The sequence below is a fragment of the Mustela nigripes genome, chromosome 6 (genome assembly GCF_022355385.1).
Source record: "Mustela nigripes isolate SB6536 chromosome 6, MUSNIG.SB6536, whole genome shotgun sequence".
NCBI classification, from domain to species: Eukaryota; Metazoa; Chordata; class Mammalia; order Carnivora; family Mustelidae; genus Mustela; species Mustela nigripes.
Window position 1 is genome coordinate 55,945,663 of NC_081562.1, and position 27,253 is coordinate 55,972,915.

At 40.3% G+C, this 27,253-nt stretch overlaps 1 protein-coding gene across 1 annotated transcript in view; it reads left to right on the plus strand.

The window, feature by feature from the left end:
- Positions 1 to 11,276, plus strand: part of DDX47 (DEAD-box helicase 47) — a 16,640-nt gene extending 5,364 nt beyond the window's left edge. Inside the window, exons 3-12 of the mRNA XM_059402638.1 lie at positions 2,983 to 3,171; positions 3,427 to 3,498; positions 3,715 to 3,833; positions 4,463 to 4,534; positions 4,653 to 4,769; positions 5,300 to 5,446; positions 5,982 to 6,119; positions 8,430 to 8,500; positions 9,070 to 9,199; positions 10,723 to 11,276. Coding sequence (XP_059258621.1) covers positions 2,983 to 3,171; positions 3,427 to 3,498; positions 3,715 to 3,833; positions 4,463 to 4,534; positions 4,653 to 4,769; positions 5,300 to 5,446; positions 5,982 to 6,119; positions 8,430 to 8,500; positions 9,070 to 9,199; positions 10,723 to 10,854 — 1,187 coding nt within the window. The 3' untranslated portion in view covers positions 10,855 to 11,276. The remainder of the gene's footprint in view (positions 1 to 2,982; positions 3,172 to 3,426; positions 3,499 to 3,714; positions 3,834 to 4,462; positions 4,535 to 4,652; positions 4,770 to 5,299; positions 5,447 to 5,981; positions 6,120 to 8,429; positions 8,501 to 9,069; positions 9,200 to 10,722) is intronic.
- Positions 11,277 to 27,253: the final 15,977 nt, after the last annotated feature.

The following is a 27,253-nucleotide window of genomic DNA, read 5'->3' on the forward strand; positions in this document are numbered from 1 at the left end:
TTTTTTGAATGGCTGCCATATCCCAAAGCAGTTGTTTTAGGTGCTAACCGTGTGATCAAGGTGAATGAATTTATTTTTCTCTTATGGGGTATATATTCTACACAGACACTACAGACACTACCAGAGGGGCTTAGGGGTTGTGAGAGGAAGAAGGGAGATCATAGAGGCAAATCAGTCTCACAAAGCGAGTATTGCTTTGAGGGGATCATAAGAGAACCGCAGGCAGTGCTGGCCTTCACTGGGGGTGGTGGGCGTCGTTCACAGCCACATGAAGTGAGAGACTCAAGCTCCTTTACTTCCCTAAATCTTTCTTGTATACTCCTTTCTTCTGAAATTTTTAGATTTCCCTTGATAGAAAAAGGGACAGATCCCACTGTTTTTGTTTTTTCCTATTCCAGAAGGCACGCTGGACCCCGGCAGGGAGGGCAGAATTCCCACAGAGTGGAGGAAAAAAAAGCTTTGGAAGCCCTTAGCTCACAATTAGGGGGATGCTGTTGCAGTTTGTTGTCACTTACCCTATGGCCAAGAGGAACAGTAAAGTTAGTAAATGAGGGAGAAATTTTATCCTTCTGTTGCCATTTGTTTTTGTGACCTTAATAAAATTAGTCCATTGTCTGGACTGACTTATAATTCACATCCACACCTGTACTTTTATATGGAAAACATTGATGTTACTGTTAGAAGGGTAAAGGTTAGCATTCACTAGAATGTGCTGTTGTTTGGTCTGGATGGCCAATTCTTGTTTAAGTGATTAATGTCTAAGAGATGAATATCAAAAAGTTTTTCTATTTGATATTAATCACTCTCCTTTCTTGAAGCTCTCTTTCTCCTCAATTTCAAGTCAGTATTTTCTCCTGTCTTTCTAGCTGTTCTTTCTCAGTTTCTTCTGTTTTTTTTTTTTCCCTTGCAATGTTAAATCTATCTTTATCCTTTTTTTCTCACTCTAAAACACCAGTAAGATTTCTCATGTCCTGAACCTTTAACACTGTCTGCGTCAGTAAATTTCAGCCAGTGTTCATCAGATTCACCTGTGGAAATTGTAAAACAACAGAAATTTCTAAACCCACTGAATCAGAATTTCTATATATATATATATATATTTCTATATATATATAATTTCTATATATATATTTCTCTCTATATATAATTTCTCTCTATATATATTTCTACGCATATATAGATATATAAATCTCGTAAATTATTCTAATGTGCCTTGGGGGAGCACCACTGTTTGGATGCTGATGGCTCCCACATCTGTATTTCTAGCCTATACTTCTCTACTGAACTCCAGACAAGTTAGATATTTCTCTCTGAGCCTCTGGCATAAACCTTAAGTTCCTTATGTTCAAACCAGAGTCACTGTTTTCCTCATCAAGAACTAATTTTCCAGAAGCCCTTGTCTCAATTTATGGCCTTTGAGTTTCCCAAGCTAGAAACCCGTGTGTCAACCACATTTTTTTTTTAAAAGATTTTATTTATTTATTTGTCAGAGAGAGAGAGAGAGAGCAAGAGCGAGCACAGGCAGAGTGGCAGGCAGAGTCAGAGGGAGAAGCAGGCTCCCTGCGGAGCAAGGAGCACGATGTGGGACTCCATCCCAGGACGCTGGGATCATGACCTGAGCCGAAGGCAGCTGCTTAACCAACTGAGCCACCCAGGCGTCCCATCAACCACATTTTTTTGAATGACTTTCTACATCTCACTTCTTTCTGTCCTCACTGCCTAACCTCAGTTCAGATCACCTTCCTAACCCCCCTGGTATCCTCATTGAGCTCTCATTTTCCTGTGTGTTCCCCATTCTGTTTGTTTGGGTGATTTTAGGTCATGAAGAAGAGAGTTAGCTAACCTCAGGAAAAAGGAGTTTATTGTAGGGTTAATCCCTAGGTAAGGAAATCTCACCAGTTGTGTACAGTCAAGGAACAGTGTGAGCATCAACTGGTGGAGGGCATTTTGCTAGGATGTATTCCCAGGGGCCGCGGTTCTGGTGCACGGCGACCTTATAAGCTGTAGCCAGCCAGCCTAGAGATGGTGGTCTTGCTTTGGGAGTTAATTTCCAGATCTTACTGTTATGGCTTTGATTGGTGAGAACAAATCTCAGGGACCTTTTTTTTTTTTTTTTTTTAAGATTTTATTTATTTATTTGACAGAGATCACAAGCAGGCAGAGAGGCAGGCAGAGGGAGAGGAGGAAGCAGGCTCCCCGCTGAGCAGAGAGCCTGATGCAGGGCTCTATCCCAGGACCCTGGGATCATGACCCAAGCTGAAGGCAGAGGCTTTAACCTACTGAGCCACCCAGGCACCCCTCCAGGGACTTCCTCTTAAGGGATCACTTATGGCATTCTTCCCTCAGAAGAAGCAATAGAAATGGCGTGTACTGTTGAGATCCTTGGCTCCTTATGCCATCAGGCCTAGGGTTTCTCTTCCTAAGGAATAACATTGGTCATCAAATTCCCTGCTTTTAAAATCCTTCAGTTCCTCCCTTTTAAAAGAAGACATCAAAACTCTCTAGCGTGGCTTACGAATTTCTTTTCTAGTCTCATTCTTCTCCCTTTACACTTCTTTGTTCCAGCCACATTGTACTTCTCACTCTCCCTACACATGCTGTGTTCTTTAAAGCCTGTCCCCTCTGTCCTCATATAGGGATGTCCTTCCTTTTTTTCTTCGCTTACTTGAATTTACCCATCACCCCTGTTAGCCTTTCCTGACTCCTATGGACTGTAAGTTACTCCTTCTTTTGTGTTCTCACTATATTTTGTAGGGGCCTGTTCTAAAGTCCTTATCACATACCATCTTTGTGTATCTCCCCCAGATTTTGAGCTTATCTAGGACAAGGCCATGTCGTCTGTCTATTCAGTCTTCCTTTCCCTCCCATTCATCAAATGTTTATTCATTGTCTCCTTTGTGCCCACATGCCATCATTGTAGAAAACAGGGAAATAATGCAGAGAGCATTTCTTTGCTTTTAGATGTTTCCTTTTTCTTTCTAGGTCGTGATATCATCGGGCTGGCAGAAACTGGTTCTGGAAAAACAGGGGCTTTTGCTTTGCCCATTCTGAATGCGCTGCTGGAGACGCCCCAGCGTTTGTTTGCCTTGGTTCTCACGCCCACTCGAGAGTTGGCCTTTCAGATCTCGGAGCAGTTTGAAGCCCTGGGGTCTTCTATTGGTGTGCAAAGTGGTAAGTGTCTGAGAGGAAAGGAATCAGAGTTTCATTACAAGTTGAGAATGAGTGTAAAAGGAGAATAGAAGAAAGTATTATTAACATGAGTTCATTAACCTTAAGAGCCAATTTGGTATTTTAGCTTTGGGGAAAGTTGTACAGGAAGAGAAATTTAGGTAGAAATCTAGCACTGGCTTCAAAAAGATGTTCGGTGAACTGTGGAAAAAATAAAGGGTCTCTATTCTATATTCTATATTCTTTTTATTTCTGTAGCTGTGATTGTAGGTGGAATTGATTCGATGTCCCAATCTCTGGCTCTGGCGAAAAAACCACACGTAATAATAGGTGAGTAACTAACAGAGGTAGAAGGCACTAGTGATAATGAATTGGAGAAAATCTACAGATGTTGAGTGTAACTTACTTGTGTGGAAAGACTTTGAAGAAAGGACTTTTGTAACTTTAATTTTTTTAATTTCTGAAATTTGGGGGTTGGGGTGGTTGATAACTTTCTTTTTGTCCTTGTTCTTAAACATTGTCTTTCTCCTCAACCTTTCTTGATAGCAACTCCTGGTCGATTGATTGACCACTTGGAAAATACAAAAGGTTTCAACTTAAGAGCTCTCAAGTACTTGGTCATGGACGAAGCAGACCGAATATTGAATATGGATTTTGAGACAGAAGTGAGCATTCAATTTCTTTCCTCCTCTTAGGGCATCTCAGGTGCCCTGTTTCAAAATTTAATTCATTGCACATCTGCTCTATGTGGAGCCCTGTATCATCATCAGTTAATGTAAACATCCCTGCTGCCTTTTCTCATTCTTAGTGCTCCTCTCTATTGTCAGTGCCTCAGTATCCTCCCTAGAATCTAGTTAGATTTTGATTTCAGACGTGAGAAATTTCAACCAGATTTCCTTTCCATTTCGTTTGATTTCTACCTCTTTCATAGACTTTGGGATACCTCTATTTTAGGTCAGCTGTTATCATAGCTGACCCACTCATCACAGCTTAATTAGTTGATGAACACTTATTCTTGACTTTTTTCTTAGATTAACTCAACTCTAATTTAAACTTCTTAGATTAACTAAACTCTAATTTAAACTTCTTTTCTCTCTTTCTATTTCTTTTTAAATAGACCCTGGTATGGTATCAAAAAGTAAATATTCATTAAATTTTAGCTGAATTGAGTTTTTGAGTCGCCGGATCCCACAGTGATACTTTTGGTTTTTTACTCTCTGTCCCCTTCACAGAGAGCATTTGCAAGTATCCATTCTGACTGTTATATTGGTATCCTTTCCTCTTTGTGCCTTAGGTTGACAAGATCCTCAAAGTGATTCCCCGAGATCGGAAAACATTTCTCTTTTCTGCTACCATGACCAAGAAGGTGAAATTTTCTAGGACTTAACATTTTCTTCTTTATTAAGTGATAAATTAGAACAATAGCAATCATAAAAATAGAGCACTTGGGCATCAGTGTACTATTCTGAGTTTTCTTTCTTTAGGTGCAAAAACTTCAGCGAGCAGCGCTGAAGAATCCTGTGAAATGTGCTGTTTCTTCCAAATACCAGACAGTTGAGAAATTACAGCAATATTATCTTTTTATTCCCTCTAAATTCAAGGTAAAGTGTTTACTTTGATCATTCCTGCCTCTCCCTCTCCTTCCTCACCAAAGCAGCTGAAAGTTCGTCCACTTTTGATTAGCTGAGAGCTGTGCTCCTGTTTGTTTTAGCGTGCTTACTGTGCTTATATTTATCACTGATAAAGTCAGATATTCCGGGAATTCATAGCACGCTAAATCACAATAATGATGTCATTCCTTTCCCAGCCCATTCTTGAAGTAGCTTTTCTTTTGTCTGCTGATTATGTGGCTTTTATAGGCAAGGGACCCTAGCTTTGTGCTTTGATGTCGGGACTCTTCCTGGTTGCTGACGACAAGGAGTTGTGCTTGGCTTTAGGCTGCGTGTGAGATTCAGAGTTCACAGACATGATAATGCTGCTTCAGGAATGCAGAACTGGCAATCCAATGCAGATCTGGAAAATTGAGAAGCAACTATATATAGGCTTAGTGTTTTACATAATTTGTATCCCCAGGACTCTAGTCTTTTCTCCCAGGTTCAGTTACTTACATTGTTTTGGGTTTTTAACTTAGGATACCTACCTGGTTTATATTCTAAATGAATTGGCTGGAAACTCCTTTATGATATTCTGCAGCACCTGTAACAATACTCAGAGAACAGCCTTGCTACTCCGAAACCTCGGATTCACTGCCATCCCCCTCCATGGACAGATGAGTCAGGTAAAGACTCTTCGGTGTCATTAGTGGTGAACTGGTGGCATGAGAAAGGTAAACTTTATAGCAGTAGATCTGTACAAAAACAGCATGAAACATTAATGCATCTTTCCAGAATTAATCAGATTTTATGGACTTTAAAGTGTTGCTCTGGATGCCTCCTTCCAGGATAGGAGAGAGGCTCAGACTCAAAGATTCCAATTATTTGTCTGGTGTGGAAGCTCTTGAGTTGATTTATTCAGCTCTAGTGGTAAAAGTGGTTCTTTGGTCTCAAAAGAGTTTTAGTAAATTATTTTTCAACTATCTGTCATGTTAAATCATCCTTGTTTCATGTTAGTATTTTCTAGCCTTAGTATTAAATATTTTTTTTTGTTGCTTCCATGTTTCCTTTTGACCTGTGAAACCCAGTCTGGACTTAGAGGGAAACAGCCTTTTAAAAATTTCTCTTTCTGTTCTTATATTTAGTGTGTCTATTCTAGATTGTAAGATTCCTATTGTTCCAAAATTAAATTTTTTTTCATTTTTTTTTTCACCATCTCAGAGCAAACGCCTAGGATCCCTTAATAAATTTAAGGCCAAGGCTCGTTCTATTCTTCTAGCAACTGATGTTGCAAGCCGAGGTTTGGACATACCACATGTGGATGTAGTTGTTAACTTTGACATTCCTACCCATTCCAAGGTGAGTCCTGTCACTGACCTGACTTCCTAGTCCCAAAGTGTATTTCTTTCATTTTTAAATTGAGGTGTAATTGACATATAATATTACTTTCAGTTGTATAACCTAATAATATGATATTTGCATATATCATGAGATGATTGCCACAGATCTCATTAACATCTGTCACCATACATGGTTATGAGTTTCTTTCCCCCCTTGGGATGAGAACTTTTCAACTGTACTCTCCTAGCAGCATTCAGATGTGTGATATAGTATTATTAGCTATAGTTGCCCAGCTGAACGTTACGGCCCCATGACTGACTTATTTTGTAACTGGAAGTTTGTGCATTTTGACCCCCTTCACCCAGTTTATCCATAGTCCCATTATTTCCACCTTTGGCAGCTACGAATTCTGTCCTCTGTATCATGAGCTCAGTTTGTTTTTGTTTTTTAATTTTTAGATTACACATATAAGTTAGCTCATATGGTATTTATCTTTCTTGGACTTATTTCACTTAGCATAATGTCCTTAAAGTCCATGTCTGTTGTTGCAGATGGGAAGATTTAATTCTTTTTTATGGCTGAATAATATTCCATTGTATCCAAATTGTATTTCTTTCTTTTTTTTTTTTTAAGAGTTTTTATTTATTTATTTGAGATTGAGTTGAATGGGGGGAGGATCAGAGGGAGAGGGAGAGACAGACTCCCCACTGAGCAGGGAGCCTGGCATAGGGCTCAATCTTAGAACTCCAGGACTATGACCTGAGCCGAAGGCAGATACTTAACCAACTAGGCTATCCAGGCACCCCCAAAGTGTAATTTTTAAAAAGATTTTATTTATTTACTTATTTATCAAAGAGAGAGAGAGAACATAAGCAGGGGAGTGGTAGGCAGAGGGAGAAGCAGGCTCCCCGCTGAGCTGGCATTTGGACCCCAGGCTCTATCCCAGGACCCTGGGATCATGAGCTGAGCTGAAGGCAGGCACTTAACTAAGCTACCCAGGCATCCCCCAGAGTGTATTTCTATTTTTTTTTTTAATTTTATTAATTTATTTGACAGAGAAAGACAGTAAGAGAGGGAACACAAGCATGGGAAGTGGGAGAGGGAGAAGCAGGCTCCCCACTGGGCAGGGAGCCTGACTCAGGACTCGATCCCCAGGATCATGACCTGAGCCGGAGGCAGACGCCCAACGACTGAGCCACCCAGGCATCCCGCAGAGAATATTTCTTAATGGGATGTTTTCTCATTAGTTACAGCATCATTTTTAAAATTTATTTTGTTCGCAGTTAAAGGGAAGGCTCTTGATTTATTCATTCTCATTATCTTGCATGTGCCTGAAGATGTGATATTAATAAATGTGAAAGAAGGTAGCCAAAGAGAAGTACTGGGTGCTCATAGCCCACAGGGGAGGTGCAACATATGCTGATCTTTGTCAGTCCCATTTCTTCAAAATGGTCAGCTTGTAGTTTTTTGTGTGTCTCAGGGTTTCTCATCTTTGGCACCATTAACGTTTTAGGCCAGCAGATTCTTTGCTGTGGGGCTGTCCTTTGCATTGTAGGATGCTTAGCTGCATTTCAGTTCTACACACAGGTGACATTGTGACAACCAGATATGTTTACTGACATTTCCAAATATTCCCTGGGGAGGACAGAATTGTCTCCAGATTAACTCCCACAAAGTAATCTTTTGGCTTTGTGTGTAACTGCTGTCTCATTTGATTTTGAAAATGGCTCTGAGCTTGGGCATGCATTCTATCCTGTTTTATAGAGAGAAACAAATTCAGGGAGACTCTGTGACTTGCAGACAGTGGTGTAGCTGGTAGGTGGTAAGACCAGAACCATGATCCAGGTCTGCCTCTGTATCCAGTGCTGTTTTCCTCTAGACCATGTAAATATACTTTAGATTCGTCTTTCTGTAAAACAAAAGAAAAAAGAGTCAATGTAGTGCTGCAAGGAGAAGAAAAAGAGAGGAAGTAGGGGTGCTGGGTAGCTCAGTCAGTAAAGTATCTGCCTTCGGGTTGGTTTATGATCCTGGAGTTGTGGGGTCAAGCCCCATGTCTGGCTCCCTGCTCAGCGGGGAGCCTGCTTCTCCCTCCTCCTTCTCATGGCTTGCTCTTGCTCTTTCTCCCTCTATCATTCTCTCTCAAATAAACAAATAAAATATTTTTAAAAAAAGAAAAAAAGAAGTAGTAGATATATCTAAATCTATTGCCCAATCCATTTTTCCATGTTTCAGCATGAGTATTTTCTTTCAGAGGTTTGCAGTAAAACCTTATGTTCATTATTTTTTGTTTATGTTTTATGTAACTCAAATTTACACTTTTTGTTTCAGGATTATATCCATCGAGTAGGTCGAACTGCTCGAGCTGGGCGTTCCGGAAAGGCTATTACCTTTGTCACACAGTAAGTGAATTGATTTCCGGGGGAGAACAATGGAGAGAAAAGAGTAGAGCTTTTTCAGTGGACTGACCTGGCGCCTGACTTTGCCATTTACTCTAATTGTCACTTAAACCTCCCTCATACTGTTTTCATCATTTATAAAATGGAAATAATAATACCTACCTAGCAGGGTTTTAATGAAGGTTGGTGATACACAAATAAAAGAACTGGTGCGGTGTTTGGCATACAGAAGCATGCAGACAAACCCCTGCTGTTTCTTTCAGCTGCTGAAACTGGAGCACAGTGACCTTTCCTTCAACTCAAAGTATTAGAATAATTATTTTGGTCTTGTTTCTAAAAGGAACAAATTTTTATGTAACCAGGGTTTTTCTAGGAGTAAATAATACGTTGGACATTTTCTAGTGGACTGTGTACAGAAGGTGGCATCTAATTAGTATTCTGAAGAGGAATAATGGATTCGGTAGTGTTTAAAACTGGCTTCTGGTGCATCATATCACATAATGTATGCTTTTGGAATGGGCAGACATTTGCATTGTCAGCCAACCAAAGCCATGCCCATTTTCTTTCCTTAGGTATGATGTGGAACTCTTCCAGCGTATAGAACACTTAATTGGGAAGAAACTGCCTGTCTTTCCAACACAGGATGATGAGGTTATGATGCTGACAGAACGTGTGAATGAAGCCCAGAGATTTGCCCGCATGGTATGCAACTTATTTTCTCACCAACTTAAATGCTGACACTGTGAGCTGTGTTCTAGGTGCTGTTGTATGAATCCTCAAAATCACAGGAACTCAGTATTATTTTATTCCAAATTTAAGATGAGCATACTAAAATACAGGGATGGTAGGTAATTTGAATTGGGGTTTGGACTCAGTCTGACCACAGTGACCACATGCTCAGCCTCTCTTTGTGTTTCACATGTGACAAGAAAACCTTTGGATATGCGGTCAGAAGACTCAGCTGTGAATTGGACATTGTGGGTTTGGATAGTGCATCTAACCTCTCAGAATCAGTTCCTTGCCCAAAAAACTGGCAATAATAATTTTCTTGATACTGTACAAGGGCTTTTTTGGTGCTAGATAAGCTAACGTGACCTGCATAGTAACTAACTAAGTAGTGGCAATAAGGGTGGGGATGGATGGGAAGATTCTAAAGGAGACTTTAGCAAGTGCTGTCTGCTCGCTAGAGTTGTCGTTTGAGGGATGAGGCAGCTGTGCCCCTGGGGTGCTTTCTGAGTAGTCCATGTGTGGACTTGTTTTTGTTTTTCTGCTCACATGGAATTCTTTGGTATTTTCGCTTATAACAGTATTATATATACATTGAAAAAATTTCAGAAAATACAGGAAAGATTAAAATAGTAAATTGAAACATACAAGCTACCCTGCATAGAGAACATTTGGCTATTTTCCCTTTTTTAGCCATACTTAGATTTTTTTTTTAATATTATTTATTTATTTATTTGACAGAGATCACAAGTAGGCAGAGAGGCAGGCAGAGGGGGGGGGGGAGGCAGGCTCCCTGCGGAGCAGAGAGCCCGATGCGGGGCTCGATCCCAGATCCCTGAGATCATGACCTGAGCTGAAGGCAGTGGCTTAAGCCACTGAGCCACCCAGGCGCCCCAGCCATACTTAGATTTTTATCTGATTGTATAGGATTAACATTTTTCTATTTTAACAAATGGGGAGCCATGGGATCACTTCTTCATGGCTAGAGAAAATTCCATTATGAATATATAACATGACTTGTATTGGTGCATATATGTTTATGCTTTTTCACATGTTTTGTATTTTAAGTGGTATGATGTTGGACATCCTAATATGTATAGCTTTGTATACTTGTTTCTTTTGAAAAAGTTCCTAGAAGTAGAATTAATTGTTGGGCTGAATTAATTGTTGGGCATTCATCGAGAATGCCAGATTTCCCGCCCCTTCCCCCTGAAAAGCTATAGCTGTTTAAACTGTCAGAGACAAAGTATGTGGATGTTCCCACATGTTGACCAGTATAAGGTACTACCTCTTAAATCTTTGATGGCCTCCTATTGAAAATAATAGCTTATTGTTTTAATTTTCATGTGAACATTTTTATGTATTAGGATTTTGGTCTTAGCCTTTGCGAATGTGAGGTGTTAGGGAGTTACTTAGTGTTTGATTTTAGGGAGGGGAGACAAGATGTGTTACCCTCAGTAACAGTAACTTTCACTCCCATCCTTTCTCTTTTCTTGCAGGAGTTAAGGGAGCACGGAGAGAAGAAGAAACGCTCACGGGAGGATGCTGGGGACAACGATGACACAGAAGGTGCTATGGGTGTCAGGAACAAGGTGGCTGGAGGAAAAATGAAGAAACGGAAAGGCCGTTAATTCTCTTGTGAAGACTCAGTTTCAGCCTTCTGTTCCATAAAAGGGGATTGTAGAAGAGAATGAAACCTCCTTGGTCAGAGTTCCTTAGATCGGAATCTGTCAGAATGATGTCCAGAACCTCCTCTAACTCAGTTCTCGTTCCCCTTCTATAGAGCTCCATGACTGCAGACTGGCTTTTCCAGTGCTGAGGTCAGCTTTGGGTCCTTGGTCATGACCTGAGTAGGCTGTGCTCTTCTGTCACTTCACACAGACCTTTTGCTTTTTTAGCTACAGGTCAAGGACTAGGTTGATGAAGCGCTGGACCTGTTGTTATAAAGGGAAGACGCTCCTATGTCTGTAAAATGGTGATCCTTTAGCAGTCTCAGCTTGTGCTTCATTAAACCTAATGTGGAATAATAAATTTAAATATTATTTTTAAAAGATTCAGTACTCCTTGAAGTCTTTTATAAGCTGAGGAACTTTAGAGATTTAAGTAAGCTCTTACTAATAAGTAAGAAACTGGCAGTGGCAATTATGTGGCAGATTCATTGCTCATCCTTAATTAAGATAAATATTTATGATTAAAAAAAAATCTACAAATGAACAAGATGATGGATGGCTTTGAAAGGAAAGTCTTGATTGTGTTTTTCTTGGTGATGAACCAAAGTTCATAAGTAAGACGGCAGAGTCTGTTAGATCACTGAATAGATTCACTTCCCTGACTTCTTGGATTAAACACTTGGATAGGAAGACTGGTTTCTTATATAATAGACTCTTATTCCCAGGTAATTAGAGTAAAATCAAGAAGCATCAGAAATACAGGGTAATTCCAAAACCCAATTTCACCCCCTTGTCATCGAGGCTCACTGGCTAATACCCTTTCTTTTGTCTCCATCTGCTGGGTGATGAAATTCAGGAGAAGTAAAGCTGGACCATCAGCTCCTAGAGAGAAAATAGACTGTGGCTCTGTAGGGACTGGGTGGGACAGGGGAGAGTTGATGGAATTTAGAAACAACTATGGGCTTCATGGTCATGAACAGTGTTTTGCTCTTTTAACTCAGAAGATGCCTAATCATTTTTGTCAAATGTAACAAGTTTATTAGAAGAGGATGTGTCTAGAGTGGCAGAACCAGGGTGAAGAGTTTCCAGTGATTTAAGATTGAGAATGAGTTTTCGCAGAAGAGAAACTTTCCTTATGTATCTTAATGAGAAGTATAAGTTCCAGGCGCCTGGGTGGCTCAGTGGGTTAAGTCTCTGCCTTCGGCTCAGGTCATGATCCCAGGGTCCTGGGATCGAGTCCTGCATTGGGCTCTCTGCTTGGCGGGGAGCCTGCCTCCCCCCCCCGCCTGCCACTCTGCCTACTTTTGATCTCTCTCTGTCAAATAAATAAATAAATTATTAAAAAAAAAAAAGAAAAGAAAAGTACAAGTTCCAATGATTGTATTTCTTAGAGTCATGAGAAGTGAAAAGTAGACGTCAGTAAAATTCTCTGTGGTAGTCAGATGTGGGACCGTTGATTGCAGGAAGATCTTTATAAACACAGGTGGTAGGGTACATTCTGCCACAAATGCATCCAAGAGGAATGCCTGTGGATAAGAAGGCATTTATAATTACTTGAAATCTAAACACATGGCTATTCTGTTGTTTAGTTTGCTTCACATTTCATTGTTCCTCATTATGGTGCATTTGAGTGAAGATTAAGTTAGAGAAGTTAGGATTCAATAAGAAAGAAGGAAAGCAGAAAAAGAATAGGAGAAAGGGTGAGTGGGTCCATACTTGTGACTGAGTTGTGTTTACCACTGGAGGCTGATTCTTCCTGAATGTATTTTCCTGATGGGACTCTCCAGGGGGGCTTAGGATGATAACAGCTCTCTCTCTGTGAGCCTTTGGGTAAGAGTAAATGGATGGTTGCCATTTCAGTTCATTGGGGGACTTCAGAAGCAAGCTGGTATTGAATTGGGGGATGGGTTGTGGGTAAGGAAGAGAGATTTGAATTATCCTAAAGGAGTGTGAAGTTTCTAAGTAGGTAGGGGTCTTTCATATAGGATCTGTAGATGCCTGAAGTGTATGCATATTTCTGGGGAGACCAAAAGGGTTAAGAACTACTGCTCTAAAGCTAACTGTTATGCTTTGCTAGGATGGGACAATAGGACACTCAGTGAAGAAATGTGAATGAGGGGCGCCTGGGTGGCTCAGTGGGTTAAGCCGCTGCCTTCGGCTCAGGTCATGATCTCAGGGTCCTGCGATCGAGTCCCACATCGGGCTCTCTGCTCAGCAGGGAGCCTGCTTCCCTCTCTCTCTCTCTGCCTGCCTCTCCATCTACTTGTGATCTCTCTCTGTCAAATAAATAAATAAAAATCTTTAAAATTAAAAAAAAAAAAAAGAAATGTGAATGATTTGTTTTTAGGCATATTAGGAGATCCAGACCATAAGCCGGGGTCCCATACGAGGTGAGTAAAGATGTTACTGCAAAGGACAGGAGGCATAGAAATAAATAAATGTGATCTGTTAGTGAATACGGACAGAGCTGTGGGTTTATACCACTAATTGGATCTGTTCTTCTACCCATATCCTCTGAGGCAAGGTTACGAGGTCTTGCTGCTAAAACCCTAATCAAGGTGTGTGTTAGTTTCTTAGGGCTGCCATAACAAGGTACTACACACTGGGGGGCTTAAAAACAAATTTATTGGCTCATGGTTCTGGAAGCTTCTTAGAAGTCTGAGATGAAGAGGTCAGCAGGGCCTTGTGCCATCTGGAACCTGTAGAGAAGACTCCTTCCTTGCCTCCTTCCCAGCTTCTGGTCATTGCCAGACATCCTTGATGTTCCTTGGCTTGTGGCTGCATAACTAATCTCTGCCTTCATCTTTACATAACCTTCCTCATGTGTCCATGTCTTCATGTGACCTTCCTCTGAGGATACCAGTCATTGAGCTCAGGGTGCATCCTAATCCAGTATGACCTCATCTTAACTAATTGTATCTGTGAAGACCCTATTTCCAGAAAGGTCATATTCAGGAGTTCCAGGTGGACGTGAAATTTGGAGGGAGAGTATTCAATCCAATACGGACCCATCTTTCTGGACTGCTATGTTTGGGGTTTAAGACTATATGGTGAAATAGAATTTGATGACAAAGAAAGTGGAGAAAAGGCAGAAGGTAGGTCTTCAGAAATGGTTAAGGTGGGTGGAAGCATAAAAGTTTAAAATGAGGGGCACCTGGCTGACCCAGTTGTTAGAGTACGTGACTCCTGATCTGGGGGTTGTAAGTTCAAACCCCATGTTGGGTGTAGAGATTACTTAAAAATTAAATCTTAGAAAAAAGTTTAAGATGATACTCTCTTAAATGAAATATAAATTATCTTTGCAGTCAAGGTACCAAAGGTTCTAGTTTCAGGAGTAGGGGGGGTGTTTCTAGCATTTCTTCTGTTTCCTTCTTGGTGTAATTCCTTAGTTCTGCTTTCCTGATTTAAGAAACAGAGCATTGGGGGCACTTGGGTGGCTCAGTTGGTAGAGTGTCCGACTTGATTTTGGCTCGGGTCATGATCTCATGAGTTCTCATGAGATTGAGCCCTGTGTTGGGCTCCGTGCTGGGGTGTGGACCCTGCTTAAGAGTCTCTCTCTCTCCCTCTGCCCTCCCATCACCCCCTCATCTCTCTCTCTCTCTCTCAAAAAAAGAAAGAAACAGGGTTTCAAAATAACCAACCACCCTCACCCTCTCCTCCAGTTGCAAATAATTTCTACACCTAACTTGTATGACTTCATAAAGAAAGTAACTTACAATAGTCATGTAATGCTGGCCCAGATTTCCCTTTTATTTCTCATCTGAATCATGAAGCCACTTTATATAGTATTTGTTGTATCATGGCTTCATAATACTAGCTAGTCGCTTTTTATTTTCTCTGTCTAGAGCCGAAGTGAGATGAGGAAACTATCTCTGCTTTTTGAAGGGGTCCAAGGATCCCATTGATAGGGTTTTAGTTGGGCTGGCTATTCCAGACTTAAAGCAGGCCCAGAATTCTACGCACTCTGGAACTTAAAGGTACTCTGAGGGGACTCTAGTAGTTGCCAGGAGGGGTCTAGACTCAACCTAGCTTACGATGATTCTTCTTTAATTTTTTTGAATATTTTATTGATTTACTTGAGAGTGCACAGAGGGAGGGGGACAGGAGAGGGAGAAGCAGATTCCCCGCTGAGCAGGGAGCCTAATGCAGGGTTTGATCCCAGGACTCAAGATCATGACCTGAGTTGGAGGCAGACATTTAACCAACTGAGCCACCCAGGCACCCTGATTATTCTTTCTTAGTCCCTTAATATCCTAAAACTTGGCTGGCTTTATAAAAACATCTGGCTTACAGCCAAAGTGTTTTCCAGGTAGCTTCCTACCTACAGATAATCAAAAACCTAAATTGGGGCGTCTCGGTGGCTCAGTCAGTTAAGCATCACCTTTGGCTCAGATCATGATTCCAGAGTCCTGGGATCAAGCTCCACATCCAGCTCCCTGCTCACAGGGAGCCTGTTTCTCCCTCTCCATATGCCTGCCACTCCCCTTGGTTGTACTCTCATTCTCTCTTTCTGTCAAATAAATAAAATCTTAAAAAAAAAAAAAAATCTTAATCAGAGACTCTCCACCCCAGCTCCCTCAAAGCCTGGGAAAGGAGACCAGAAAGAACCACAGGCTCTGGCATTGGTGGCAGAAAATGAAGGCATCCAAGTTATCAAAAGCAGGTAACAAAGTAATGTCAAGAAAGTATGTTCTGGGGCGCCTGGATGGCTCAGTGAATTAAAGCCTCTGCCTTCAGCTCAGGTCATGATCCCAGGGTCCTGGGATCGAGCCCCACGTTGGGATCTCTGCTCTGCAGGGAGCCTGCTTCCTCCTCCTCTCTCTCTCTCTGCCTGCCTCTCTGCCTACTTGTGATCTCTGTCTGTCAAATAAATAAATAAAATCCTAAAAAAAAAAAAAAATAGAAAATATGTTCCAAGAACTTGAACACAAAATTAGAGAATATACAAGAAGTTCTAATTCACATAGTTCCTAAGGTGAAATCTTGCCTCAGGGCAGATAAGTCAGGGTATGAGTCATCTCTCTTCAGTTGGAATGACAAGAGACCAAAACCTTGGCACTAGAGGTTCAAGGGTTATCCGCACCCACATTCCTTTTCATGCCTCACCTGTCCCAGGTATGCACTAAAACTCCAGCTAAAAATAACTACAGAAACTCAATCTCTGGGAAAGAGCCCTGAACAGTCTAACCCTAAAGTGAGAAGCTGGTTTGTGCCAAATGGAACAGAGACAGGAAGAAAATGGGCTCATGTGGGACTGCGTAGTCTCTAGGACATGGGCCCTGATGTCTGTTTTTATTCTTGGAAGTTTTTTTTTGTTTTAAAGATTTTTATTTATTTGACAGAGAGATGCAGTGAGAGAGGGAACACAAGCAGAGGGAGTGGCAGAAAGAAGGACAAACAGGCTTCCCACAGAGTGGGGAGCCCGATGTGGGGCTTCATCCCAGGACCCCTGAGCCTGAGCCGAAGGCAGACACTTACCGACTGAACCACCTAGGGGCCCCAATTATTCTTCGAAATTTTAATCTGCTCCCAGCCCTACCTCCACCTGATACCTTCGTTAACCTGCAGATGCCATGTAGGGGCTGGTAGAAACTGGAAGGATGGGGGAATGCAACAGAGTGTGGGCAAAATGTTAGTCAAGAGACCTGTTGACTTGCTGTGTGACCTTGTGGGAGTTACCGAACCTTGATTTCTCTCATTTGCTAGTATGGAAATAAGAGCATCTATCCCATCTGTCTCCCAGAGTCTTAGGCCTAGTTTTTGTGTTTTATGTTTTTTAAATTCTGTGGTCTCCTTCCTTTCCAGTATCTGCTATGTCCCAGCTACTGTGCCCGGTACCAGGAAGACAATTCTGAAAAAAAGTCAGGTGTTCCCTTTGCTGAACTTGGCCTTCGGTGAATGCAGTCTTAGCACTGTACTGTGATTATGCTTGCCTGGAGGGCAGATACTGTGGCTTATTCATGGATGCAATTTTAACATCTTGTAGTGCCCAGTACACAGTGAATGTTCAATATCTGTCATTTTCTGGAACATACTATATGTTGGCAACTTTATATGTGTTGTCTCTAGTTCCTTGAACAATCCTGAAAGGTAGATGTTATTGTTCTCATTATAAGCTGTGGAGCCAGATGGTCAAATCTGCTCCTTATTAGCTCTGGGACCTTTGGCAAGTTATTCAGCCTTTTTTTGTTTCAGTATTATCAGAAGAAACGCAGATAGCAATATACCTACCTTACAAGGTTGTGAGGTGTAAGTGAGGTAGACTGGCTCCTCATATGATTAGTGTGTATTAGCCATTATGTTACTATTACTGTAGATGGCTAAGTAGTGTGCCCAGGTCATACAGCAGGTAGGGGGTCAAGCAATATTTGGTTTCGAGGCTCTACCCTTGATATTACATATACTGTGTGTGTATGTCTATAACTTGATATTCTCACTCAGTAAGTGCTTATTGAATGAATGATTGAACCATAATATGTTATGTATTTAATCTTTTGGAAAAATTTCTTCTACCAGCAGATCAGTACTACCTAAATGAGCTTTCAGACTCCACAACCTATTTGCAAATTGGGAACAGCCTGGTGGGAGAATATGAAATTTTCATTTCCACCAGTAGATGGCAGAAGGAAGAAAAAATACTTGTGACGGGGCAAGAGTTCTCATCCTGAACAGAATGATTAATAATGAGACACAGGGTCTGATTACAAGGGCTCTTGGTGTCATGTCTGGCCCACAGTGACTAAGAGGTGGGAACCAGTGTGGGTATGAGAACTCACCATAGGTATTTGAAGGGTGGCAACTTTTGAGAAGATCTAGGCTGACCCACAGGATGGGTCCTGGGAGACTCAAGTACACAGAAGTTCAGATGTAGTAGGAAGAAAAAGTTGTCTTCTGCTCTTCTCTGTGCTCTACAGCCTTAGTCCACATTCCCTCCTTTTCATCTTAAAAGCAGCTTTGTTCTTTTCAAGACTGCCCTTCCCTCCTAGGGTTTTGATGAAGTCCCTTGCCCTCTCTTTATGCCCCGCCCCCCACAAGCCTGTAACCTATGGGTACTGTTATTCTCCCCCTGCCTACCCCAGTACATGTTGTTTGTGTTTAGAAACTAAATTCTCTGAGCCATTAATACCTTTTGTTATCTCCGTCTCTCTTACTGCCTATCCATCTGCAGAGCTTTGTTGGCCTCCCTCTGTCAAGCCAGCATGGTGCTGGTTAGTGGCAAGCCACTCATTCATCCGTTCTGTCCTCTTTCAGCTCCAAGTGATGGGGATGTGTCCCTCTGGTTCCATAAGAGCAGTAGAACACTCAGGCATAGTGGTCAGAGACACTGGGTTAACTGCCCTCCCTGATGTCTGTGCTGGCTCTTCTCCAGGCATTCCTTTGAGGGAGTAGTCTGCTGGTGATTCCTGCTCAGTACCTGACATCTTAGAAACTTGAACCCACCCTATTCAACCCCGTGCCAACTTAAGACCAACATGCTTGTTGTGTTTTCTGGGTGGGTCAAGAGAGCGGGGAGCACCAGAAGATTTCTCATTTGACATACTCTGTTGGCACATTCATAATGGTTTGTTTGTGATTCTTTATAATAAGGCTGTGGAGAGCCCACTGTGTGCGGGGTACTTGCTAGGGGCTTGGCATATGTTATTTCATTTATTGGAAGTAATGACTCACTTCTTGAGGAAACCTAGAAAAGCTTGTTTATGGTATATTAAAAGCACAACCTGATCATTCCTCATTGTGCATCCTCTGTATTTCATACGTGCATCCAAGGGTGTTCTGGAGCTTTTGCAGGGAAGGCTTATGCAAACAAAATGAAGTGGAGGTTCCGTAACACCATATTTAATCTCTGGCCTCTGTTTCTGTTTCATTGATTTGGGGGGGAGTCAAAGAGCTGGGGGTGAGGGGGAAGTGAGAAAGATGACCCTCTTCACTGTAATTTTGTGTTTTCACCAAATCCCTAGAAAATGAGTAACATTTGGACTCTGCCATAATACTTCTGTGTGCGTCCTCACACAAAATCAGAACCTGAGGGTTGAGAGGATCTTGGCGATCAACCAGATTGTTCATTTTTCCTTTGAGTCAAAGAAAGTATATGTGTGTTTATAAGTTTGGGTATGTTTTATATGTGTGCTCCTGAAGTTATAGCTACTTAGACACTAAATAGACTCCTGTTTTTCACAAAAGTTCTAGAGGAATTTTGTTTATAATAGTTGCCTAAGGGGAAAGAAAATGCTTGCTTTTAAGGACTAACATCTGAAGACTGGAGTCTCCTTTTGGAGAAGAGTGGTGGAAAAATGCTGGGCACAAAAACGTGTTTTAGAAAATACTGATCAGCCAAACCCATTTTCCTAATAAATACCAGTATTGTCCCTAACCAGGTTCTAGGTGCTGTCTCAGGAGGAGTGTGGGTAAGTCACATTTCATGCCTCACCTGAAGGGCATCTTTGTCCAGGTGAACTCCAATTACATGTGATCACCAAGGGAGGCCTACGGGGAGGCCGAAGTCGACATGAGGATGAGGGTCAGGCTGAGAAGTTCATGTGAGAATGGAGAAGAGCAACATACCTCTCTGTTGACCCCCTGGGTAGGGTGCAGGTACAGAGAGGAAAGCAGCGAGAGAAGCAGGTCATGTGAGATTTATAACCTGTACATAAACCGCAGAGTTTTATGGTACTTAGTGATACACTCATTTCCTGCCCCTTCTCCTCCACTCTTCACACTCCCTGGGTGGTTCTCTTGTGGGTCAGTGACCTGTGGCTGGGCTCCCTTCTCTCCCCGTGGCCTAGAGGACTGGTTTTCATGGGGGGACATGCATCCGGGGGGGTGCATGATGGTTTTTGGGGTGTGGGAAGAAGTAACTTGAATTTTTATTTAGACTTTTAAACTCATCCTTTCTTGATTGCTATTTTTGTGTGTCTTAGAATGTACATAAAGTATGGGAATAATTTATAAATATATACAAATATTGAAGTTTGTTAAAATGTTAAATAGGGGTACACTATCAAGATTTGAGAATAAAGCTCTAAGGAATTATTCTGACAACAGTCCTTTAAAATAAATATTTCATGTTTCATTCTGAAATTAATTTTTTAAAAAGATTTTATTTACTTATTTGATAGAGAAAGAGATCACAAGTAGGCAGAGAGGCAGGCAGAGAGAGAGAGAGAAAGAGGGAAGCAGGCTCCCCACTGAACAGAGAGCCCAGTGTGGGGCTCGGTCCCGGGATCCTGAGATCATGACCTGAGCCAAAAGTAGAGGTTTAACCCACTGAGCCACCCAGGTGCCCTTGAAATTAATTTTTAAACAAAACTCGGATACATCCGTATATATAGATAGATAGTTGTATTTTTTTTAAACTTTTTTAAAGCAGTTTTAGGTCCACAGCAAAATTGAGAGGAAGGTACAGAGATCTCCCAAATATCTCCTCTCACACACATGCACAGCAGAGAGTACATTGTTATGTACTACATAACAATCTGTTGTTATCTACACCCCCAGCAGAGAGTACATTGGTTACAATCCATGACTTTACGGTGACACATCACAGTCACTCAAAGTCCGTAGTTTACCCCAGGGTTCATACTTGGGGTTGTGCATTCTGTGCATTGAACAAATGTATCTACCACTATCGTATCATACAGAATATTTTCACTGCCCTGTAAACCCTGTGCTTTCTGCCTATTCATCCCTTCTTGTACCCCCAAACCCTGGCAACCACTGATATTTTTACCGTCTCCATAGTTTTGCCTTTTCCAGAATGTCATATAGTTGAAATCATATAGTAGTTAGCCTTTTCGGACTAGGTTATTTCACTTAGTAATATACATTTCAGTTTCCTTCATTCCTTCTCAAGGCTTGATAGCTCTTTTCTTTTTAGCCTTTAAAGTTGCTATAAACATCCTTGTGCAGGTTTTGCCCCCAATCCTTTTTTTTTTTTTTTTAAGATTTTATTTATTTAGGAGCGCCTGGGTGGCTCCGTGGGTTAAGCCTCTGCATTCGACTCAGGTCATGATCTCAGGGTTCTGGGATTGAGCCCCACATCAGGCTCTCTGCTCAGCGGAGAGCCTGCTTCCCCTTTTCTCTCTGCCTGCCTCTCTGCCTCCTTGTGATCTCTGTCAAATAAATAAACAAAATCTTAAAAAAAAGATTTTATTTATTTATTTGAGAGTTAGAGAGAGCATGAGAGGAGAGAAGGTCAGAGGAAGAAGCAGACTCCCCATGGAGCTGGGAACCCAATGTGGAACTCGATCTCAGGACTCCAGGATCATGACCTGAGCCAAAGGCAGTCACTTAACGAACTGAGCCACCCAGGTGCCAATCTTTTTTAATGTGATAGAATACTCATAACCTTTACCATCTTAACCATTTTAAAGTATAGAGTTATATGGTATTCAATATACTCATATCATTGTACCACCACCGCCGTTCCTCCCTGTAACTCTTTCCATCTTGTAAAACTAAAAGTCTCCACCCATTAAATTCCCATTCTCACCAATCCTCAGTTGCTGGCAATGACCACTGTACTTTCTGTCTTTATGATTTTGACTACTCTTAGTAGCTTACGTTAGTGGAATCATACAGTACTATTTGTGACTGGCATATTACACTTGGTATAATATCCTCAAGTTATATACATATTCTGGATTATTGCAGAATTTCCTTCCCACTTAGAGCAGGATAGTCTTCTCTTGTATGTGTAGACCACACTTAGCTCATCCATTCCTCTGTCAGTGGGCACTTGGGTTGTTTCCATGTTTTAGCTCTTGTGAACATCGGTGTTAATATCTCTTCAGTACCCTGCTTTCAGTTCTTCTGGGTATATAGGCAGAAGTGGAGTTGCTGGATAGTTCTGTTTTCAACTTTATGAGAAAGCACCACATTATTTTCCATAGTGGCTGTGCCATTTTACATTCCCACTGACAATGTATAGGTATTCAATTTCTCTACATCCTTGGCAACACCTGTGGTTTCTTTTGTTTTAATCGTGGTCATCCTGATGGGGTGAGGTGGAACCTCACTGTAGTTTTGATTTGCATTTCCCTAATGATTAGTGATGTTGAGCATCTTTGTGTATCTTTTTTTGAAAAATGTGTGTTTAAGTCCTTTGCCCATTTCTGAATTGGGTTTTTGTGAGTTTTTTTTTTTTTGCTTTTATTTTTAAATTTAATTTAATTTAATTTTTCAAGGTTGAGTTTTATGAGTTCCCTGTGTATTCTGGATATTAATTCCTTATCACATATATAATTTGCAAGTATTTTCTCCCATTCTGTGGGTTGCCCTTTTCATCTGCTGAGTGTCTTTTGATATGTAAATTTTTACAATTTTCATGGAGTCCAATTTGTCTATTTTTTTCTTTTGTTACCTATGCTTTTGGTGTCATACCCAAGAAATCATTTCCAAATCCAATGTCATGAAGCTTTTGGAATGTTTTCTTCTAAGAGTTTTATTGTTTTAGGTCTTGCATTTAGGTCCTTGATTCATTTTGAGTTAATTTTTGTATGTGTTAAGTAAAGGGTCCAACTTCATTCTTTCACATGTGAATATCTGATTTTCCCAGTAATATTTGTTGAAAAGACTGTCCTTTCCCCACTGAATGGTTTGGCACCCTTGTCAAAGACAAGGTATATGACCATATGACCATATATATGAGGATTTATTTCTGGGCTCTTTATTCTGTTCCATTGGTCTATATGTATATCTTTATGTCAATACCACACTGTATTTTTATTATTGTTAATTATTCATTTGAGAAAGATACAGAGACAGAGACAGAGCACAAGCAAGGGGAGAGGCAGAAGGAAAAGGAGAAGCAGAATCCCGCTGAGCTGGGAGCCCAACATGGGGCTCGATTCCAGGACTTGAAGACCATGACCTGAGCCGAAGGCAGACATTTAACCATCTTAGCCATCCAAGCACCCCATGACCCTATATTGATTACTGTAGCTTGTTCTAAGATTTGAAATCAGAAAGTGTAAATCTTCCAGTTTTGTTCTTTTTTAAGGTTGTTTTGGCTATTCAGGGTCCTTTGAGAGTCTGTATGAATTTTAGGATAGGTTTTTCCATTAAAAAAATTGGGATTTTGATAAGGGATTGCATTGAATCTATGGATGACTTCGGGTGGTTTTGACATTTTAGCAATTTTTAAGTGTTCTAATCCATGGAACGTGGGATGTGTTTCCATTTATATATGTCTTATTTAATTTCTTTCAGTAATGTTTTATAGTTTTCATTGTATATGTCTTTACCTTCTTGGTTGTTTCCTAAGAATTTTATTCTTATTTAAAAAAAATCTTTTTGATGCTATTATAAATGGAACTATTTTGTAATTTCCTTTTCAGATATTTCATTGATAGCATATAGAAATGCAACTGATTTTTGTGTGTTGACTTTGTATCCTGCTACTTTGCTGAATTCATGTACCCTAATAGTTTTTTTGGTGGAATCTTTAGGGTTTTCTTTTTTAACATAGAAGATCATATTATCTGGAAATAGAGATAATTTTACTCCTTTTTTCCCTATTTGGATGCCTTTTATTTCTTTTTCTTTATTTTCTTTATTTCTTTTTCTTGCTTTTTTCTTTTTTTTTTTTTTTAAGATTTTATTTATTTATTTGACAGAGAGATCACAAGTAGGCAGAGAGGCAGGCAGAGAGAGGAAGGAAAGCAGGCTCCCTGCTGAGCAGAGAGCCCGATGTGGGGCTTGATCCCAGGACCCTGAGATCATGACCTGGGCTGAAGGCAGAGGCTTTAACCCACTGAGCCACCCAGGCGCCCCTCTTTTTCTTGCTTTCTTTACTTGCTTCTTTTTCTTGTAGTACTATGTTGAATAGAAGTGGTGAAAGTGGGCATCCTTGTGGCTGATCTTAGAGGAAAAGTTTTCAGGCTTTCATCATTGAATATGAGGTTTGTTCTGGGTTTTTCATATATGGCTTTTATTAGGTTGAGACAGTTTCCTTCTATTCCTAGATTATCGAATGTTTTTAATTATGAAAGGGTGTGGAATTTTGTCAAATATTTTTTCTGCATTGACAGCATCATGTGTTTTTATCCATTCTGCCAATCTGTCTTTTTTACTGGAGGGTTTAAGCCATTTACATTTAAAGTAATTACTGATAAGAAAAGACCTTCTTGGGGTGCCTGAGTGGCTCAGAGGGCTAAGCATCTGCCTTCAGCTCAGGTCATGATCTCAGGGTCCTGGGATCTAGCCCCACATTGGGCTCTCTGCTGAGCAGGAAGCCTGCTTCACCCACCCACCCCACCACCTGCTGCTCAGCCTACTTGTGATCTCTCTCTTTCTCTGTCAAATGAATAAATAAAATCTTTCCAAAAAAAAAAAAAAAAAAAAGAAGAAGAAAGAAAGAAAGGACCTTCTTCTGTCATTGTGCTATTTGTTTTTCTGTATGTCTTGTGGCTTTTTAATCCCTCATTTCCGTAATTACGTGGTCTTTTATTTTTATGTTTAGCTGGTTTTTTTTTTTTTTGGTAGTGAAATATTTACATTCCTTTCTCATTTCCTTTTTTTTCTTAAATATTTTTATTTATTTATTTTTGTGCACGCATGTGCACACATGCAAAAGAGAGAGAGAGAGAGAATTAACATGAGCAGGGGGGAGCAGCAGAAGGAGAGGGAGAAGCAGGCTGCCTGATGAGCAGGGAGCCCAATGTGGGACTCTGGGATCATTACCTGAGCTGAAGACAGACACTCAACCTACTGAGCCACCCAGGCACCCCTCATTTCCTTTTATGCATATTCTGTAGCTATTTTCTTTGTGGTTACCATGGGGATTGCATTTAACATCTTACAATTATAATACTCTAATTTGAAACTATTCCATTTTAACTTCAATAACATATAAAAACTCTGCTTCCTTTATAGCTCTGTCCCCACTCCTTTGGTTGATGTCACAAAATTAGAACTTTATAAATTTTGTACCCCAAAACATAAACTAATAATTCTCTTAAATACATTGGACTCTTAAATTAGGTAAGAAAGAAATTCTGGAGTTACAAACCAAGGATACAGCAATTTTAGCTTTCATACTAACAATTTTTTTCTTTAAAGGTAGTAGTCTCTCAGATACATAGGAAAAAGAAGTGGAGTTACAAACCGTTGTTACAGTAATGCTAGCTTTTATAATTGCCCATGTATTTGCCCATATATATATATATATATATATATATATATATATATATTGTGTGTGTGTGTGTGTTTTCATATGTTTTTATCTTTTTTTTTTTTTTTTTTTTTGTTTTTTTCTTTTTTTCTTTTTTTTTACATTGCAGGAATCGCTCCCTTTTTTTTTTTTTTTTTTTTTTTAAGATTTTATTTATTTGTTTGACAAAGAGAGAGCACAGGCAGAGGGAGTGGGAGAGGGAGAAGCAGACTTCTGTAGGGAAGTACGGAGCCTGATGTGGGGCTCAATCCCAGGACCCTGGTATCAGGCCCTGAGCCAGAGGCAGCCACTCAATCAACTGAGCCACTCAGGCAACCCTACCTTGCAGGAATCTCTTGAGCATTTCTTATAGGACAGGTATAGTGATTGCCTAGCTTTTGTTTATCTGGGAACATTTTAATTTCTCCCCCAGTTTTGAAGGATAGTTCTATCACATAGAGGATTCATGGTTGACAGTTCTTTTTCTCTTTCTCCTCTCCTCTCTCTTTTCCTCCTCCTCTTCTCCTCTCCTCTTCTTAGCCAAGAGAGTTTTAGTTCTCTCTTCCCAATCTATATACCCTTTATATCCTTTTCTCATCTAATTTTATTATCAAGAATTTCCAGTATGATCTTGAAAAGGTGTGGTGAGAGGAGACAGCCTTGCCTTGTTCTTGATCTTAGTGGAAAAGCTTTGAGTTTCTCACCATTAAGTATAATGTTAGCTGTAGAACTTTTGGGGGGTATATATTCCCTTTTATGGTGAGGAAGTTCCCTGTATTCTTAGTTTGCTGAGAGTTTTTATCATAAATGGGTGTTGGATTTTATTAAATACTTTTTCTGTTGTATGTTCATGTGATTTTTCTTCTTTAGACTGTTGATGTGATGGATTACATTAATTGATTTTCAAATATTAAGCCAGCCTTGCACAACTGGAATAAATACTACTTTGTCATTGTATAGAATCCCCCCCCTTTTTTTTGTTACATTGTTATATTTGGTTTGTGAATGTTTTGTTGAGAATTTTTGCTTTATGTTCATGGGAGATATTTGTCTATAGTTTTCTTGTAATGTCTATGTCTGGTTTTGGTAATAGGGTAAGTCTGGTCCTAGGATGAATTAAGGAAATATTCCCTCTTCTATCCTCTGAAAGAGATTCCAGAGTTTTGGTATAATTTTTCCTTAAATGTTTGATTGACTTTATCAGAAAACTCATCAGGGTCTGGTGCTTTCTGTTTTGGAAGTTTATTAATTACTGATTAATTTCTTTAATAGATATAGGTCTATGCAGATAGTCTGTTTCTTTACAGTACTTGGATACTCTCCTCTCCCTCCCCCCTTCTCCGTCTTCTTTTTTCAGTCTCCTTGCTTTTCAGGTTTGGAAGTTTGTACTGAGATATCCTCAAGATCAAATATTCTTTCCTCAGCCATATCCAGTCTATAGATAAGCCCATACAAGGCATTCTTCATTTTTATTATAATGTTTTTCATTTTTGTTTGATTTGCATTTGATTTTTGTTCTTTGGTAGGATTTACACCTCTCTGCCTAAATTGCCCATCTCTTCTTACGTGCTATTTTATCCACCAGAGTCTTGAATATATTAATCATGGTTGATTAATTTCCAGTCTGATAATTTCAACATTCTTTCCATGTTTGGTTTTAATGCTTGTCCATGTGCTCAAATTGTGTTTTTTTTTTGCCTTATGTCTTGTAATTTTTTCTTGATATCTGGACATGATGTACTGAATAAAAGGAAGTGCTATAAATGGACCTTTAGTAATGTGGTAGGGTGTGGTGGGACGAGAAGTTTTCTGTAACTCTGTGATTAGGTTTTAGTCCTTTAGTGAGCCTATGTCTCTGGACTGCAAACTTCAAGGTGTGTCTCAGTTTTTTGTCTCAGTTTTTTCCCTCCCCCTTAGGTAAGACAGGATGGCTAGAGTGGGCTGAAGTTGGGTATTTCCCTTCTACATGGAAGGCTAGTGTTAGCTAGATTTGAGCCTCTCCTTTCTCTCAAGTCTGATAATACCTAGCAGATTAGGCTCTGTTTAACTAGTTTCTCTTGAAGATAGGCCTTATTAAGAAGAACTGCATGCTCTGATATATTTCAGATGGTTCCCTTTTTCTTCCCTCTGTTGGAAGCAGGGGGGTATTTTTCTCTTATTTTCATTGTGAAAACCTGCTTGAACTCCTAGAGGTAAATCTCACAAATTGTG